Below are 20,173 nucleotides of genomic sequence, written 5' to 3'. Positions count from 1 at the left end.
ATATTTTTCAATTTTGTACTTTCAAGCCAAAATGACACACGTACATGTTGTAAGTACATACATGTACGTGGCCACGTACCCTGTGTGTCATTGTGCATGTACATAATTAATCCTAGTTTTTATGTGGTCATTAATACGTGTATACACAAGCTCGCACAGTATGGGGATTATAGGCTACTTGGTTATCATGGAAACAATACCGCGGTATTTGAAATTTCCCATGTCTACTCTTTTTTACAGAAACTTATTTAATGTGATCAGTGATGACTAAAAAAATGATTCAATCTTCAATTCAATTTTTGGAAAGAAAGTTTTCTTTTAATTGTACACACTACGAGTAGAAGGTAAAGTGTTCTGGAAGGATTTTGAAGCATGATCTAGACTCATTCTATACCTGATTTCTGATGCAAAGTTAATAGCTAGATAGCCACATTGGTTGGCTTCACAAGCCATGTTTAAGGTTTATGACTCTACATATATCCCCTGAGATGGTAGAGTCTTTCTCTTCACCTCAGCTTCGTTTTGATTTTCTACATAAAAGTATACAAAGTACCCAACTTGCACCTGCTCGCTTAAGAATGATACTGAATTGGTCGGTACTGAGGTAAAGCCACCCAATACAGTTTGTTTTTTTAATACCACAACGGTACATGGTGTTACCGGAGGTACATGGTATTACCAGAATATCTGCAAACTCTACAATCAAAATTTTTCCTGAGGTGAACACCAACCTTCATACACTTTTGTTTTCAGCCATTTCCACAAACAAAAACATATTAAAGTCAGCAAAAATGTTAAAGTACAAATGCCAAAAAACCTTGGCAACCATCTCTCAATTACTGATTTGCATATTTAATTTCCTACACGTCTTAATGGCGCATCATGAAGTTAATCAGTGAGGTTCAATGTGCATTTACAGCAGCATTCAGGGTCATTAAGATTACAGATTCCTTACAGACCAAGTGCCGCATACCGTGTACTCACTCTACACATCCCCATCTAAAGAAACATCTCATGCAATAAGACCATCCTATGCGTTGTATTTATTAGACACCTGCTAATGACACCATTTCAAACAGGGGCGGCTACTGCTGCAGGAACTTTCTTCATTAAAATCACCAGATAATTTGGCTAAAATCACAACAATAGACGATTTCTCGTTTTCCCTCACTATCTCTTTGGTTAAAGTCAATGCTAAGTGGAGTGGTGACTATTTCCAAAGAATCCTGGGCACTTGCGAGGGTCTCTTGCTGGCATGAGAGACATTTCACAAGGCAGCCTCTAGCTACAAGTGAGTCTCTTACTTGTTCATGGGAGTCTTGGCTGCAACAAGTTTCTACCGGTACATGTGAGTGACATGTGAGTTATACTCTGGCTAGATAGACTTCTGGCTATTCACACTAATCTTTTGAGATGTGAACTCCTGGCTAGTCAGAAGGACTCTTTTCAAGAAAGTAGATTCCTTGCTCATGAGTTATACGTAGCTTGTTGTCTGCATGCCAAATTGGCTTCTACATGTCAAGCACCAGCTACACTGCAGTATGACAGTGTTACGCTGGCTAGTGAGGCTTGTGGCCAGAAAGTGTTCTTGACTTTGAGGTGGATTCTTAATGAGTAAGCATCTGGCCTAATAAGTTTACTTCTGAATTAAACATTAGGCCTGTGGTCTACAGAGTTGGCCTCTGGCGTGTGGATTTGGCCTCTGGTCTGTACATTTGACCTTTGGTCTACTGAGTTGACCTCTGGCCTGAGGAGCTGGCCTCTGATCTACTCAGATGGCCTCTTTCCTGAGGAGTTGGCCTCTGATCCACGCAGATGGCCTCTGTCCAGAGCAGTTGGCCTCTGATTTATCGAGTTGACCTATTGGCAACTACGTTGAACTCTGACCAGTAAGAACAGCCCCCCCACAGGAAACAAATTTTCTCTGCCAACAGAAGCCTCCAAAATGTAACTTATGTGCCACATGCTATATGAATAGTTAGTAGACGGTGCTTGCAGATACACACTGGGTGAAAATGACAGCATGCACAGGCCAAAGTAATACTCAACAAAATACAAACCCTGGTTGTCAGAGTTAGCATGAGGAATGTGCTCACCGTCGTCATCACAATCCAATAAGTCTTTGATTGGTTTATGCTCTAGCCTGGGATCCAGCCATTGGGTAGTCTCAGTCACATGACTGTAAAGTTGAAAATGGAACAAAAGAGAATCGAAACTTAATTCCATTAATCAATAGTACGGATTCTCCAACATGCACATTTTAAAACATTTTATCTTGTGCATTGTGATCTTGTTTACTATACTGGTAGTTTGGTATTGAAAATACTGTCCCTTGCTTCAACTGTATCAAGCAATGGTTCTGCAAGAACAAGTCCTTAAGCAAGTACAGTTGGTGCCAATGAGTCTGCCTGGGAATGGCAGGTTTTCCACAGCAAACAGAACTATTCAATTCTAGTAAATGCTACGGAAACAAGAATCCAAGTCAAAGGTTTTACTTAGGCACTGTTGTGACCAGATTAGCCCTAACCGCCTAGGCCCTTTTGGCTAGCAACTGCCCCATGAAAAAATTGGATACAGCCTCAGTCCTTCAAAATCCTCTGGCAATTCCTCTCATGTGGAGGCAGTGTGAATGGTACCCTGGAGCAGTGTGGAGGATTTCTCATATAATGTGGGCATGAATTTATGCATGGCTAAACATAAACACAAGGTCTAAAATCCTCCAAATCCTCCAAAACCACCCGGAAGATTTTGAAGGATTGAGGATGGTTAGGGTTGATGGGGGATTAATTTTGGATTTTTGCCCTGCCCGACATGTATTACTACACTGTATACTCAGTGTTTTCCCCCAAAAGGCTTGTGAAAAAAACCACAAGCGTACTCGGGTGGGACTCCTGCTTACTGGTGCAGAGGTCTTAACCACTCAACCAGCGAGCTTGCCAGTGTCAGCTGGCTGGTTCAAGTCAGACGTAGCAGCATGTACCGCGAACAACTATTTCGAAGGATGGATTTGCACCGGGATTAAGTTACATTTACATGTAGCTGATAGATTCCAGGGGTGCTTGAATCAGTGCTGTCCCCAGCCCAATGATTCAGGGGTGGCATACCCTCTTTTTTCCTTACAAGCGCATGCTTACTTGATGAAATACATGTCTCCTTGATCAGTGAAAGCAATCTCCCAATTCAGTGGTAAGTCTCCTAATTCTTCTTCCGCCCTCTGAATTTCTTCTCTCCGCCTCTGTTCCTCCTCATCCAGAGGGTCAGAGTTCAGTGTGGTGGCTTCTATCGTGGACTTATTCCTCTGGCGTTTACCAGGTGCCGAGGGCTTGGCGCCAGGCCGGTGGACGGCTGACCTCTTTGGACTGGTGCTGGAGGAGTTATTCTGCTGGGGATGCTGAACTGGGGGTGGTGGAGAGGAAGATGACGTAGGGGATTGGGCTGGGGGTGGCTTGGCAGGTGGTTTGGGGGTACCATAATGGTTGCCTGCAAGACCAAGACAATAAATCATCAAAACTTTAACTTAAAAAGCTGATGATTCACTGGTACATGTACCGGTAGATCTGAACTTATTACATCAGCACGTGATGATTCATTGTAAAATATCAAAAATATTACTCAGGGGTTGCCAACATTTAAAGCACTGCATATTCCAAAATAGAGGACAATACATGACAACAAAGAAGAAAATCTGATCACCTTGCCATCAGCCAGATATCTTTTACCCACCTGCCTAGGATGTACAGTGGAACACTGCTATAATGAACACAATGGGGTCCACGTGAAATGTTCGGTACAAAAGAGGTCATTCGGTATAGCGAAATTAACTGCCGAACGTTCCGTTGCTACATGTATGTTAAATAGCACCCTCTCTTGTCTAACTGAAGTGCACCCTCTTGTGATACTATGATTCGTTGTTTTTGTGATGTTTTGCCATTTTATTCATGTTTGAGGTGTCTAGAAATGTATCTATTAATTATTTTTGCTTTTTTTTAAATCTTGAGTTACAAAATTGATATTTAGTTTATCCTAAAAGTCAGAAGCTACCGCTCAGGATCGATCTGTGATGTATGCTATGGCGAATTTTGGTTGATTTGCAACTGCATAATCTTCAGTAGGTTTTGTGCACAAAATATTGGAGCCAAGGATGATGTTTGGTATAGTGGTGTTCGGTATAGCGACGTTCCACTATAATTACCATATTGGTCATTAAACTCAAAAGCCTAACATCCCTCTCCTGCCAGAGGGCTTAGTAACACAATACCAGCAGGGTCATTTCCTGATCATTATAAAAGGAGCAATTAAATCCATGATTCCATCCATCCTCTCAAGTACATGTATTCAAGAGCTCAAGGAAAATTTCAACATGTCCTTGGCAGTAATCAATGTCTATTAATGGAACAAGTACACGGATCTGCACTTCACAACATTTCACAGTTTCCACAAACAGTATGACATGCATGTACCATAGCATTCTCAGTTAGCAAAATGGACAATAGATAGACAAAGCAAATACATAAACCTGAGTGAGTCTACATACATACCAGTGCCTTATGGTGTTAGGAATGTCCAGAAATGTACACGTATCATACCTAATTTACAATACTGAACATGTGAATATTCTTTGCTGTTGGTAATACTTTTGACTCTAAAGAATCATTTATTTCCAAGGGTCAATATTAAAGGAAACTAAAAACTAATCCACCACTTGGGTGTCACCTGAATGATTCTGAAGTGGAGTGACCACAGCACAGGTGGGATTCTATTTGGGACACAATGTCTAAGGGTAATCGAGTACCAGTGTCTTTGCTCCAAACTCTCCTTGACTACTTCATGCTCTTACCAATGCCATTAATAATTAATTCCCTCAGCAGTCTACACCACTACTTTTAAGATACATGTAGTAATAATTTGATCATGTACCAGAACAACACAAATCTAGTTCCATGGTGTCTTGTTCCCCTTCCCATACTGACACTAGCTAACCAGGTATGGGAGGCCTACTAGTACATACGGTAGACTTACTGATAGATATGTCAGCTAGACGGTAAATTTTTAAATAACAAAACCGGCCTTGACAGTAGACCTACATGCACAGACATACATGTACTATATCATGGCTCAATTTGGTAGGCCTATCTGCTATGCCTTGTGGTGGAGTTACATGTACATGTATCTTGTATTTGGTTTTAATTTATGTACATGTATGTAGATAAAGTCATGGCCAGCAGATCATAAAACTCAGTGAACGGAAACGCTGATTCAGCAAATAAATATGCCCAAGTAGAATTTCAACAAAGGCATCTTCAAAAAAGGACTTCAGTGACATGTGAAAAGATAAAACCCACTGGAACTCACATTTTGAAATTTGAATTTATCAACAACACTGAAGAAAACCTTAAATTTGGTCCGGATGACTTACCTTTTACAAATAAATGCTGAATATCAGTGGCTATCATGATGGCAACAAAGTAAGCTAAATGGTGTAGATGGATAACAGTTATGCTGACCTCAAAGACTGACAAGGGTAAACACCACCAAACATTAGAGCTATATAGTCTACAGTCCACAGCCTGACACTGAAGAGAGCACAAATGACTGGCAGACAGTGTTGACAGATTTCTTCCACAATTGGAGATCTTTTCCAAGTTTAGATACCGTTCAGCATATGGCTACCATTGCTGAAAACAAGTGGCACAAGTCTGACAATTCACACAAAGGAAGGCGAGAACACCAGCAGTGCCCTTTGCTTGGAGTACACAGCAGTCACCCCAGGAGGTTCTCTAGCTCAAGATCAAAGCATCTCACAACAACCGCAGCCACCATGCTGTCTACAAGGCCATGTTAGGAGAGCTGACAGACAGAATTCCACTGGATTTATATCACCCTCCAGATTCAAATAGTAACTGACAGAGCTTACAGGATGGTAACATAAATACCAAGATTACTCATGACTACCAGAATATTTCAAATTACATTACAGCACAGCGCATGGATACTTTTCCCATACTATACATGTATGTACCGGTACATTAAAAAATTGAAACTTCTACAAATGTAAACTCCATTGTAAAGATACACGTATTTCTTTTCTCAATAAATGCTGGCCAAGAAATACATGTAAGTCAACAACCTTGAACTGAGATCTGTAAAGTGAATTAAAACTGCTGAAACTGAAAGATAACAATGTCTTTGAGAAGAATCTGGCTCAGTTATTGGCATTGTAACTGCACTTTCTATTCAATTGTTTTCCTTACCATCAAACACACCGCTTTCTAAAAGATGTCCACTCTTCTCCAGAGCCATAAACTCATCCACAGAGAGGAATTTATAGTCTACTCCATCTACTTCTCCTTCTCGGGGAGCTCTTGTTGTACCTGTATTGAAAAAATCAAATGCCAAATCACATACAATATGTTTTTGGCCTGTGGTGAAACACAATATGTTATTTGAAGTGAGGATGTTGACCTGAGGGGCCAATTTCATAGAGCTGCTTAAGCACAAAAAAACCTTGCTTGATAAATCAGGTAACTAGCCCAAACTCCATGTGATCTGTATTGTTTTGGAATGGCATTAAGGTTAGCATGACAATCAGACAGAGTTTGAGCTGGTAACCTTTGTTTTTTAAGTAAGGTTTTTTCATGCTTAAGCAAATTTCGTGCTTAAGCAGCTCTATGAAATCGGCCCCTGATCTAAACTAAGCACACCTGCGGCAGTGTGTACAACAGCTGTACATGTACTGTACCTGCAAATATGGGATGAGGTATACATTTACAGGATAAGCAAGAATGATTCTCAAATGTCATTCTACAATCTGACATCACAACTTTTTGGATTACATCAAACCTTTGTACTGCATGTTGTAACTACAAAGATAACACTGAGACTCAAAGGATCTACATGTACATGTATGAGGCTTCATACTTTAAAATGACATGTATAAATGTACTTCTTTTAAGGTTTATAGTACTGCCACTATTGTCATAAATAAAAGTGATAACAAAGTGAAAAATCTTTCCCCCAATGGTACATGATTCTGTCATAAAAAGAAAGATCAAAAGAATAGCATGTAGCTGTTCAACTACTGTACATGTACATGTGAACATGTGTTTGTTATTTCAGAAAAAAATTGATAGATTTCACAACTGCTTTATATCAAGACATGATGATAAGAACCCCAATCTATTTTAAGAACTGAGAAATGTTCAATATCACGAATGCAATGCATAATATTGAGAGGTGTGGGCATACCGGTATGTACATACCGTATACATAAAGCTTCGGTTTACTACTCAAAGACAGCAGGAATGGAATCATTTCTGAAGCTACAGTAAGCGTTCACTAGGGAGCATCTAAACACCAGTGACATACCCACATTGCTGGTCATGTCTCATGGGTTATTATTGACAGGCACTGACAAGTGTATCAGAACTGGAGCCAAATTGAAGAGCACAATTTAAGACTACATACATGTACATGTACCTGTATAAGAGTGTACGTGTATCATTCTTTTAACAGAGCAATTTTTAATAAGGGAATAAATATGTGCTTGGCAAGACTTAAACGTGCGTTGTTTAAGACTGGCCCAGGCAAATGGATGCAATTAAACGTGCGTTGTTTAAGACTGGCCCAGGCAAATGGATACAACTAAATGTGCGTTGTTTAAGACTGGCCCAGGCAAATGGATACAACTAAATGTGCGTTGTTTAAGAATGGCCCAGGCAAATGGATACAACTAAACGTGCGTTGTTTAAGAATGGCCCAGGCAAATGGATGCAACTAAACGTGCATTGTTTAAGACTGGCCCAGGCAAATGGATACAACTAAACGTGCATTGTTTAAGACTGGCCCAGGCAAATGGATACAACTAAACGTGCGTTGTTTAAGAATGGCCCAGGCAAATGGATGCAACTAAACGTGCGTTGTTTAAGACTGGCCCAGGCAAATGGATACAACTAAACGTGTGTTGTTTAAGACTGGCCCAGGCAAATGGATACAACTAAACTTGCATTGTTTAAGACTGGCCCAGGCAAATGGATACAACTAAACGTGTGTTGTTTAAGACTGGCCCAGGCAAATGGATACAACTAAATGTGCGTTGTTTAAGAATGGCCCAGGCAAATGGATGCAACTAAACGTGCATTGTTTAAGACTGGCCCAGGCAAATGGATACAACTAAACGTGCATTGTTTAAGACTGGCCCAGGCAAATGGATACAACTAAACGTGCGTTGTTTAAGAATGGCCCAGGCAAATGGATGCAACTAAACGTGCGTTGTTTAAGACTGGCCCAGGCAAATGGATACAACTAAACGTGCCTTGTTTAAGACTGGCCCAGGCAAATGGATGCAACTAAACGTGTGTTGTTTAAGACTGGCCCAGGCAAATGGATACAACTAAACGTGCCTTGTTTAAGACTGGCCCAGGCAAATGGATGCAACTAAACGTGCGTTGTTTAAGACTGGCCCAGGCAAATGGATACAACTAAACGTGCCTTGTTTAAGAATGGCCCAGGCAAATGGATGCAACTAAACGTGTGTTGTTTAAGACTGGCCCAGGCAAATGGATGCAACTAAACGTGCATTGTTTAAGACTGGCCCAGGCAAATGGATACAACTAAACGTGCGTTGTTTAAGACTGGCCCAGGCAAATGGATACAACTAAACGTGTGTTGTTTAAGACTGGCCCAGGCAAATGGATGCAACTAAACGTGCATTGTTTAAGACTGGCCCAGGCAAATGGATGCAACTAAACGTGCATTGTTTAAGACTGGCCCAGGCAAATGGATACAACTAAACGTGCGTTGTTTAAGACTGGCCCAGGCAAATGGATGCAACTAAACGTGTGTTGTTTAAGACTGGCCCAGGCAAATGGATGCAACTAAACGTGCATTGTTTAAGACTGGCCCAGGCAAATGGATGCAACTAAACGTGTGTTGTTTAAGACTGGCCCAGGCAAATGGATGCAACTAAACGTGCATTGTTTAAGACTGGCCCAGGCAAATGGATACAACTAAACGTGTGTTGTTTAAGACTGGCCCAGGCAAATGGATGCAACTAAACGTGCATTGTTTAAGACTGGCCCAGGCAAATGGATGCAACTAAACGTGCATTGTTTAAGACTGGCCCAGGCAAATGGATACAACTAAACGTGCATTGTTTAAGACTGGCCCAGGCAAATGGATGCAACTAAACGTGCGTTGTTTAAGACTGGCCCAGGCAAATGGATACAACTAAACGTGCGTTGTTTAAGACTGGCCCAGGCAAATGGATGCAACTAGCAGGCGAGGGCATTATCAGCATTTGTTCTCCTGCCAAGCACATATTAATCTCCCATTCATAAATACTGTTTGATTCAGAGAGTCAAAAGAAGTTAACATGTGATGGATTTCCAAAGATTTTGTTCTAAAACTTTACTTTCATTTTCCCGAAAACTCCCATCCGTTTTATGGTATATTCAATTTTAAAGTTGTCCACTAGAATCCCTTCAATGAACATGGTGCACGCGTGGCATATTGTATGCACCAGTGTTGTAGGTCTCGAGACTGTCTCGAGACCTTTTTTTGCAGTCTCGGTCTCGCCTTGTCAAAGTCTCGGTCTCGGGAGGGCCGGTCTCGGTCTTGAAAGTGCCGGTCTCGGTCTTGGTCTCGGATGCCATAGCCTCAGGTCTCCCCCTCGAGACCAGTCGAGACCATAACAAAATGCACATCTCGCTACCACGCACGCAGTTGCAAAAGGCAAATTGCCTCTGCTCAAATCAAATCTTTAACCATTGATATAAATACAACACAGCAATGTTCAGATTTTTTGCAAGAAACAATGAAATCGATGCTGGAGTGAAGACTAGTCAATGCAGCATGATGCAACTTGTCCCAAGTTGTTACTTTATTCCAATCCAGAGTAGCCATGCTGCTTGACACCATGGAGATCAGGTTGTGAGTAGCGCAATTCGCGCACTAGACTGGTCTCCTGCTGAACGTAGGGCCGGGACAGGAACCAGTCTGTGTGTGTGCGCATGCTATGAATTGTGTGCACATGTGAAAGTGCTTTCATTCCATCTTGTATGTGGTGCAAGTTGTTTTAGTAGTTTCATTACGGTACATCTTTTCTTAAAATATTTGTTTTTCAATATTTTGCTTACAAAAAACAGTCGAAGGATATTTGTTTTAATGTTCACATCATATCATTTGGGACACTCAGGTTGAAAATGTAAAAGTAGAGCAGTATCACTGATAAAAGAATTGAGACATTCTTTAACAAATATTTGACCTGTCCATGTATTTGTGTGTGTGGTCTCAAAGTCCTGGTCTTGGTCTTGAAAGAGTACATGTAGGTCTCGGTTTGGGTCTCGTATGCCTTGGTCTCGGTCTCAGTCTTGGACATCAAGGTCTCGGATACAACACTGGTATGCATACAGACTCCTGACCAATCAGACCCGACTAAACTATCTTACATGTATATCCCCCATGTGCCAGTGCGTGATTTACGCAGCGGGCATTATCACTTCTCGGTAGGCATTATCAAATGTTAATACACAGTCATGAGACACATTTCAACCAATAGGAATAGAAAAACTATCCCAGGTATTTATGAGTATCCTTTTAGTTGGTTAAGAATACTGCAGCAAACATAAACACAATGTACCAGTACATTACCTACAGGTACATGTACAAGGCAATAAAGCGGAGGCAAGAAGCGGAGTGGTTAGGGTTTGTCGAACAGGGTCGGGGGACCACATCCAGTTGATGGCAGCATGTTGTGATCTTGGGCAGGTCACTTTACGCACATGTGCCCCTCTCCACTCAAGAGTGAATGGATATCTATGAGGGCAGATATGGTTATGTTTAGCCGTTTGTGACTGATATGGCAGCATCAGGCTAGTATACATGTACATATACATGTACTCCCCAGGGAGGTCAGATGGTTTCAGTTGTTTTCATGAACCCAATGTGCAGAGATCATGAAAATATACGGGGGGTAGCATGTATGGACTTTATACCGGTAGCATTATGCGCTTTATAAGAACTGTTTATTATTATAACCGGTAACTAAAGCTCCAAATTCACAGTATGCATGTACCGGTACCTGGTAGAACACCTGTTTCTTGTCACAGTTTTCCTGTACATAACACAAACTACAAACGTACCATACAAACTGACATAATACTAATCTACAATCTGTACCAATGCCTGTCTATTTTCATGTTATAACTTGTTAGTCCATGGCCAGGACATAATGGTACAGTACATGTACAGGCTCTCTTGAAACTTCGACTTTTCTTGAAAATTTTAGTATATGCGTACAGTACAAATGCATCCATTGTAACTGAACAGTGTGTATTTTGTACTTGTACATGTTACTGGTACGACTCCAGTACTGCAACTGTTCCACAGTTTGTGCATAAAACTAAAGTGGTCAAAATGTTTATTTGAAGAGGAGTTTGTTGGTGATTCCTAAAGAATACATGTAAATTCAGAGATGGAAAAGTTAATTCTTCAGGCTGCTTGGTATCAACTACACCATGGAGTGGAAGTAAATCATGTTAATGCGTGGTCTCTGATATCAATTTCTTGACACAAAAAGACGTTTTTACTGGTAACAATAAGAAGTTTAATTGCTAATGCTATGTGAAGCTTTGAAAAGTCTGACTACCTGGAATGATGGCTCAGTCAATCCAAAAGGTCATTTGATCAGGTCAACTGATTCTTTACAATATCGCACAGGAAAATTCAAGCTTAAGGAAAGGTGGCTTTTATAAAAGGTCAGGCAATTCTTTATGAAACTGCCCTGAGAGTGATCCCCCTTTTTACCTGTAGTTAGTACCCAACAACAGCTTTTCAACAATACCAGTACATGAACTGGTATCTGCCTCTTGAATTTGTTGATTGGAGCACCAAAGCACGTAGCTCTTGGATGTTGTGAGATACATTTAGCCCATTTCAAATTTTGCATACAGCTACATGGGTAATTGTACATGTCCATTTACTGATTGACATTTCCTGTACATGTACATGTGTATATATACATTGTATGATGAACATGTATGCACATTATAAAATAACTTTCAATTTAACTTGTTGCAAATGCTACCATTTTTGTGTCGTACATGTGAAGGCAGACCAAAACCTTTCAGCAGCTTGATCTGAAGAAAGATTGTTTTCAGAATCTATCTTTGTAAATGCACAGTAATTTTACAGGCTGGTATCAACTGGGACAGCGAAAGATGTACGTGTAGTACATCACCATGGTAACTAATTCAAACACTCTTGTTGACACATCACCGAAATAAATTGAGAGTGATGTGGGAGACAGACTGCTCCCAATCATAACAAACCACTGCCGATATTACCTGTACCACACATCCACATCTGGTGCAGTGAGTCTGATGGACTGATACAACTTACATGTGCAGCCTGAATTCATGAACAATGTGCATGTACACATGTACATGTATGTCTTACAAAGCAGGTCAGGTCAAGGGCCTTCTCACTTGACCTCCCACTCATTTACAGGTCACTTGGGGTTACCATGGCAATATCTTGATGAAGGAGGCAGCCTAACACACAGTCTGGTGTGGAAGACCCCTCCCCCTTGGGTATCTAGAGACAAACACCAGCCTTGTGGTGCTAGTGAATCAACTGGTTGGAATGTGTCTGTCATTGCTCCCTATAGACTCATTTAAACAAGACAGATTTATGACTCCAACATTGCCATTTCTTTCCTGTTTGCTATGTAATGATGTAATCACTGCAAATGGTACACTGACATACTGCACATTTACATTGTACATGTACATGTACTTCCAATCATTGAAACCAAAAGTAAGTTATTGGCAATGTTGTTTGGCTAAGGCAATGCAGCATTTAACAGAGATATACTGTCAACAACATGTTATTTACAAGTGACCATTCATGATACCTAGCTTGTTTATCAGTTGGAAACATTGGTAGATCCAGGGGTGTCTCAGCAGAGGCCATGGCCCCCTCTTTGGGATGCCGTTTTTGGTGTTTGAAATATGATGAAAGGTGATTGTACATGTACAGTACGTGTACAAGTAGTGTGCGCAATGCATTCAGCCAAAATAACACTGACAATGTTATCCACCAATTTCTGTTTTTCTAAAGCCTTTTACATGGGCTTTCTAGCAAGTGACTTCTTCTCATTTCTTGTTTAAATGAAAATAGAACGTCAAATAATAGAGTTTTATCATTCACATGTGAATTGTGTGTTAGTGCAGGAAGCTGAATGCCAAGTTTATGCATGAGTGAAATCTACTCAATGCCTTGAGATCTGTTCCTCTTTGAATCTTTCCCAGAAGTTTCAAAACAAATTAATGCTCTAATACACATTGCTACATCACCTAAAGTAAACCATAGTAGCAAACAGTGCCCATGAATGCACAGGGGCATGTACTGTATATGTATGGGGGGAGGATTTCACTTTCTCTGTTCAACCATACCATGAATTGTACATGTACATGTATTGTAAGATAAATAAAAGATATTGATTCGACCATTTAAAAGATTCATTTTAAATGACAAATAATTGTATTGGAATAATTGAAATTGCTCAGATCACTTGATAACTTTGCAAAACTTTAATAAACCCACCAGCAGGTTTTGGAAGTTTTTTGACTGAAGAAGGTACATGTAATCCCACCACCTTCATTTTAAATGAGACTTGGCATCCCTTGAAAGGTTTCTATACTGGTGCATACATGTAGTCTAGGTACTTATCACTAAAGTCAGTGCAAGTGTGTGGATGTTTATGGAAACTTGTATCTGATGAGAAACATTGCTTGTCAGCCATACATGTAGATACCCTTTGAATATTACTAGGTATTTGGAAGTTTATTGCTTTTGGATTTCATCAGTGCTCAGATGCAATCATTCATAAATGTTATGGTACAGAGTACAGGTGCATGTATGTACAGGTACATGTATGGGGGAAGGCTGTGAGACACTACAGGTACCAGTAGGATATATGTACTTACAAGGCACAGTACGAACGTAGAGATTTTCACGGATGGTTTGTTGTAAGTCATGGTCCACCGAACCCTTCTGAAAACGCATGTTGAGATATCGGCGTAGGTCTTTATTCAGTGTTTGACCTGTTGAGTGTAGAGAGATACGAGTGAACAAATTACAACAAAATATCCAAGTACATGTACAAGGAAACACTGGAACTCACACAGAATGATGGAGAATGAATAAATGAGAATACAGTACATACACTGTACAAGAAATTTAAATCATAAATAAAATAAATTAAGAAGTGTTTCACAGTTCTTCACGGAGTACATGCAAACTGAATGCGGATAAAAACAGTTCTTCAAACAGGTAGTTTGACTTCAGAACATTTTTAAACGAAAAAGTTCATATTTCGCAGAGTCCCATTTACAGGCTTATGGGTACATGTATATTCTACACCTTGAAAATAGTGAAAAGGCAAAAGAATTCATTTGCATGTTTATTTACATCTGTATAATGCAGCAACAAAATTGGCTGACACTCCTCAAAACAATAGTCACAGTGACAAACATATCGCATACGTCCTGTATAAGTGTCACACATTTAACCGTATAGTGCACAGAAAATGTATCTGTACAGAATATGTACCATGACTGAGATCTTAGTAATTATGATTGTTCATGTGTACTAGTACATGTGCATGTTTATATATGATCAATGATCAGCAGGTACAGCCAAGTAGCAATATCTCAACCTGTACATGTACATGTAGTCTGCACAATGCAGATGGGCACGCATTATGCTAAAATCAATACACCTGTCAGGTACAGCTGTATTCCCCATTACTGAATGAGGGGACACTGTCACTAAAATAAATGGCTTCAACAATTAAAGATGCAGGTGCATTTATAAGCTGAAGAACAAGAGTATGTTTGCATATGGTTGTCTGTATTTGCTGCATTTTTAAAATCCTGCCTAGCCTTTCAGTCACCTTTGATGTTCTGTACAATATTTTCTACTAGACTACATGTATGAACTGTTGAGATGAAATTCTGCAATAACATTTGTCAATGTTAACCTAAATGATTACTGTGACAACATACAATAGCTTTGTAATCAACACTAGAAAAAGAATTTTAAAATGTCTCCTTTTCTTTGAATGCACAGATCATTTGCAACTCAGTTTGCAGCTCTGAATTTCTAAAGTTTACGACATGTAGATTGCCGGTCACTGTAAATACATATAAATTATGCATTCAGGTAAATACATGTACATGTATATTGTTTAAAATAGCAACTATGCATAATTCTTTACTCGAAAATACTATATTGTTTACTTGAAGTGAAGTGGATTACATACCGGTATATTTGTGACAACAGGTACATGTAAATTCATGACTGTGTTTATCTGATGTGGAAGGATGACAGAACAGTTGGATATTTCTCACTCAAGGGGGTTGTGATGTGTTATTACAGTACTTGATCCTACACACACACTGATGCCTGGCTGAGTCATCTATTGCTCCACCCTCACTGCAGGTACATTGTACAATGTATACTTCATGGCATCTGAAATTGTTGCTGGGTGAACACACAAGGGATTGTACCACAACCACAGAGTTGTTCAAATTAAAACTACTGAACTATGGTTCATTCAAGCTGAGGACAGGAAAGCTCCATTCTTCTTTTGACATCCTTCCAAATTCATTAAAAAAGGAAGTCAATTAGCCTTCTGCTATGTACCCAAACTGTAATTCCCACGTTGGTCCCAGTACCTCTAGCTCTTAACTTTGAAGTGTAGCATCAATTAATTTTTCTTACACCCCATTGTTCTTCAAGTTTATACTCTTCTCCAATGGATGAATATTATTTGCCATCCCTATTCAGTTACATGTAAATGCAATGAAAAGTGCAATTTTTAAAACATTAGAATTGCCCATGCTTTCCTGGACAACTGAGGGCGCTGTTGCTGTGATGTCACCTGAGGAATATTAATGCAATGAAAACGTTTCTGAGAAAGGATTGCATGCTTGCTATGTACTTAAAAAACAATGAATTACCCAAGAAAAATGGAGGCCAGTAAAATCTTAAAACTTCAGCAGCTATTCTGTGTACAGACCATGGAGCTACGGTACACAAAATGAAAAAGCCATTTACTGGTTGTACATTCAGCTTGTTTGGCATCTCGGCTTTACTGACTTTTCATTTTAGAATACAGACGTATGCAAATAGCTGTACAAAAGCCATACAACATTTTGAGTTTTCTGTAGGTTTGTGCACACACCTACATGTACATGTACTGGTACATGTACATGCACCCAGCAGGCATCACTTTGAACACAAGTCAGCGCTCTAGTTTTTATATATGGTACAAACTTACACAACATGATACTCTTGCTGAGATGACATAACAGTTTAAGTTTAATAATGAATATGGAAATCTCATTAGCATAGAAATCCAAAAGGAAGCAAAATACCCTTTAACCCTTGAAAAGGTGAAACAAAACTTGGACATGAGGTTAACTAAGATAAAGGTGCTTTTTGGAGGTTCAAATTTTAAAAAATAGAACTGCAGCTACATGTACCCTTTAACAAGTTCATAAACTACCCAGCTGGTTTGGTGTACCTACGCCGTGTTTACACTTGATCCTGTAAAGGAGGATCAGATCCGGCGAGAGCAATCAAGTGAGGGGATCAGATCCGTGCCATGTTTACGATGGATCCTAGTCCCGCGTGGCATCGATGAAGCGCTGCAACCTCAGGGCAAAGGTTATGCGAATAGTTCACTGATTATGCACACCGGAGCAAAATGTGAGCCAGTATTACGTGTACAAGCGTGCTGTATATATACGTCTCATTGTCTTATCTTACGTAGTTTCAGATGAAACAATGAAAAATGGGGAAATGGAAGGTTTTGGATCAGCGATATGCAGCGGTAACGAAAGTCACTGAAGGCGACATGGATAAAGCATGAGAATGGTCAAGTACTGATCCTTCCCGAGAGGAGGATCACATCCCGGGATCAGGATCTGATCCAGTGCTGCATTTACACACGTTTTTGATCCAGATCTGATCCCCCGTGCCGGATCTGATCCTCCTCGCCGAATCAAGTGTAAACTCAGTGCTAGATTGTCAGTCTTGCTGATGCTGCAATCCAGCTATCAGTGATCGCTTTAACTCTGGTAACTAGACTCAAGACCATAAAAAGGGATGGAGGCATATAGTGGTCATGAACCAGATAAAAAGAACAAGAAATTTAATGAAGTCTACAACTTCACTGAAATCTCAATGTTCAACTCAACTTCCCGGCCATGTTAACTGGCCTGGTAATTATTGTACCGGTAGGCCTACACACACATGTACCACAAGCGTTTGTCCTCAACAATTAGGACAAACACTACTACACCCATCCTTACACAGCTATACTTGGTGGGGTATTTCCTTTGTTTTTCCTACACAACACGCAAAAAATTTCAAATCACTCCAATTTAAACCAAATTCACTTTCCTAGGTTGAAATTTCGACCGTATGTCCCTTATAAAACACTTCAATTTGCGCCACATTTTTACCCATCAAAAATTTTCCCTTTTTTGAGTTATTTCCAAATATCACATTTGTGAAATTCTTGTGGTACCCCCCACAAGATAAAAACTGGCCTTGTGGGGTACTTCCCATTGTTCCAGTACCCCACAAGGCCCCATGTATAAGCGCATGAACATTTGGGTACACGTACAGTTGTACACATACAGGTATGGTATCCTGAAATTTGTAAACTGTACACTGGCAGCCTACCGGTACTAAAATTCAGAGATCACACATGAGTGTGAGGACATACCGGGGTACATGTGCTGTACAAGTATAATGTGAGGACACGTGCACTGTGTGCAGGATGTGCTGAACCAGCTGAGCATGTACTGGTGCAGTACAGTGTACATGTACATGTGTTGTACAAGTATAATGTGAGGACATGTGCGTAGGATGCGCTGAACCAGCTGAGCATGTACTGGTGCGGTACAGTGTACATGTACATGTGCTGTACAAGTATAATGTGAGGACATGTGTGCAGGATGTGCTGAACCAGCTGAGCATGTACTGGTGCGGTACAGTGTACATGTACATGTGCTGTACAAGTATAATGTGAGGACATGTGTGCAGGATGCGCTGAACCAGCTGAGCATGTACTGGTGCGGTACAGTGTACATGTACATGTGCTGTACAAGTATAATGTGAGGACATGTGTGCAGGATGCGCTGAACCAGCTGAGCATGTACTGGTGCGGTACAGTGTACATGTACATGTGCTGTACAAGTATAATGTGAGGACATGTGTGCAGGATGTGCTGAACCAGCTGAGCATGTACTGGTGCGGTACAGTGTACATGTACATGTGCTGTACAAGTATAATGTGAGGACATGTGTGCAGGATGCGCTGAACCAGCTGAGCATGTACTGGTGCGGTACAGTGTACATGTACATGTGCTGTACAAGTATAATGTGAGGACATGTGTGCAGGATGTGCTGAACCAGCTGAGCATGTACTGGTGCATGTACATGTACATGTGCTGGTATGACCAGTTTTTTATCGTGTGTCAGGCACCTAAAATGTACATGTAATTAACACAACCCCTACCAGCTTCTCCCATCGAACTCATCTTAACCAGTGAAGGGCCACCGTACAGTACTTCTACACTGTTAACCATGACAGTAAAATTAGACCAGTGAAGGGCCACCGTAGTACAGTACTTCTACACTGTTAACCATGACAGTAAAAATCATCTGTTATCAAAGTGTTCCATGGTGCATGTTTGTGTACTTAAGGCTAAAGCAGCATAATATTTCATTTGTAAGAGCCAGTCATTTGAATCCTGTTCAGTCCTTCCAAAATTATTCACAGTATGGCAAATATGTGACAGTTTGTTTATCAATGTCCCCTAAGGACCACCAGCCAAAATTAATGGGTCAATTCAGGGGTACAGTAATTTCAGTACTCATTTGTTTCATCCATCCACTAGTCAAGAACACCTTAGATAAAGCACAGAATCACAGTGTACATGTAATTACTGCAGGAACAACTTCAAAAAGTACATATACAAATTTACATGTCAAGAGCCAATGTACATTTGTACTCACATTGAACATAATATTTTTTCTACCTGCATTATATACATGTACATGTACCGGTATGTAGATACCGGTAACTTGGTTGGTTCCAATGTGGCAATGGCATTTTTCGTTGAAAAATGCTGATTGCTTTGATACATGTTTACAGGTGTATTACTACAGAATAGTTTACGCCCCTTAGATAATTATTACTGTAAATTTGTAGGTGTACACATGAACCAGTACACATCTACATGTACATGTACATGTACCAGTATATCAGTACTGTACACAATTAGAAATTAAAATCGTCTAATGAACATGTACGAGTACATGTACATGTACGATATGTCAACTACCTACATGTACATGTACCGTATCAATGTGCATTTATTTGCATAATGTGCATAATTGTCAAGACCAGTCAATGTTCTGCATGGCAAAATCAATATGAGGTGTACATGTACATGTATGTAAATTTAACTCTACTGGTACACATGTACGGTACGCTACATGGATACACTCAAGTAATCAATTTCAACAGATATTGATAGCTGTTATTCACATAATTTGCTATTTTCATAATGAATTCAATGAAGTGCAACTCCTGTAGTTTACACTTGCATGAACTCATCTCTTCTGTACAGGTATAACGTACATGTACCAGTACATGTACACAAATTAAATGCACTTTGTACTGCACAACAAAGCCAGTAGAGAGTTTAGTATTAATGTGGGATCAGTCAACAGGTGAATAGCAAGGTGCCTTCAGCAAACAAATGGGTTGAATAGAATGACCTAGCAACTGTAGGTTTTCATGAAAGACCACCTTGTGGAGTCTCTAACTGTATGCATGTACTGCTCTGACACACGCATGACTGAGGCAGCTTACACCTCCATACTCTACACATTTAATATTATTCAACAATAAAATTGAGTGATACCCATACACCGGTAGAATTCGGTTGTTGAAAAGGACCACACATATGAAACTGAGTGCGAAATAGTGGCAATTCAGCTTGAAAGTGTGAGGTACATCTACATGTATCTTGAATGGCTTGGCAACTAATCAATAATGTTTTTGCCTACCGGTATATCACTTGGCAACAGTA

General features: G+C 40.1%; 1 protein-coding gene across 6 annotated transcripts in view; it reads right to left on the bottom strand.

Moving 5' to 3' along the window:
* The window catches only part of LOC110983413 (membrane-associated guanylate kinase, WW and PDZ domain-containing protein 2-like), a 67,010-nt gene that overhangs the window by 33,453 nt on the left and 13,384 nt on the right, over nt 1–20,173 (bottom strand). For 4 of the 6 annotated variants that reach the window (XM_022242667.2, XM_087135996.1, XM_087135997.1 and 1 more), the window contains exons 3-6: nt 13,986–14,102; nt 6,252–6,371; nt 3,135–3,480; nt 2,061–2,179 (exon numbers count right to left, since the gene is read on the bottom strand). In XM_022242667.2, coding sequence (XP_022098359.1) covers nt 2,061–2,179; nt 3,135–3,480; nt 6,252–6,371; nt 13,986–14,102 — 702 coding nt within the window. Of the gene's footprint in view, nt 1–2,060; nt 2,180–3,134; nt 3,481–5,416; nt 5,586–6,251; nt 6,372–13,985; nt 14,103–20,173 lie in introns of those variants that run through there. The other 2 variants (XM_087135995.1, XM_087135998.1) reach the window with 2 other exon arrangements.

This window comes from Acanthaster planci, linkage group LG04 (genome assembly GCF_054643075.1).
Source record: "Acanthaster planci isolate LZ-2023a linkage group LG04, COTS_SCS, whole genome shotgun sequence".
NCBI lineage: Eukaryota > Metazoa > Echinodermata > Asteroidea > Valvatida > Acanthasteridae > Acanthaster > Acanthaster planci.
Note: the sequence above shows the minus strand (reverse complement) of the source record. Positions and strands in the feature narration are given on the sequence as shown.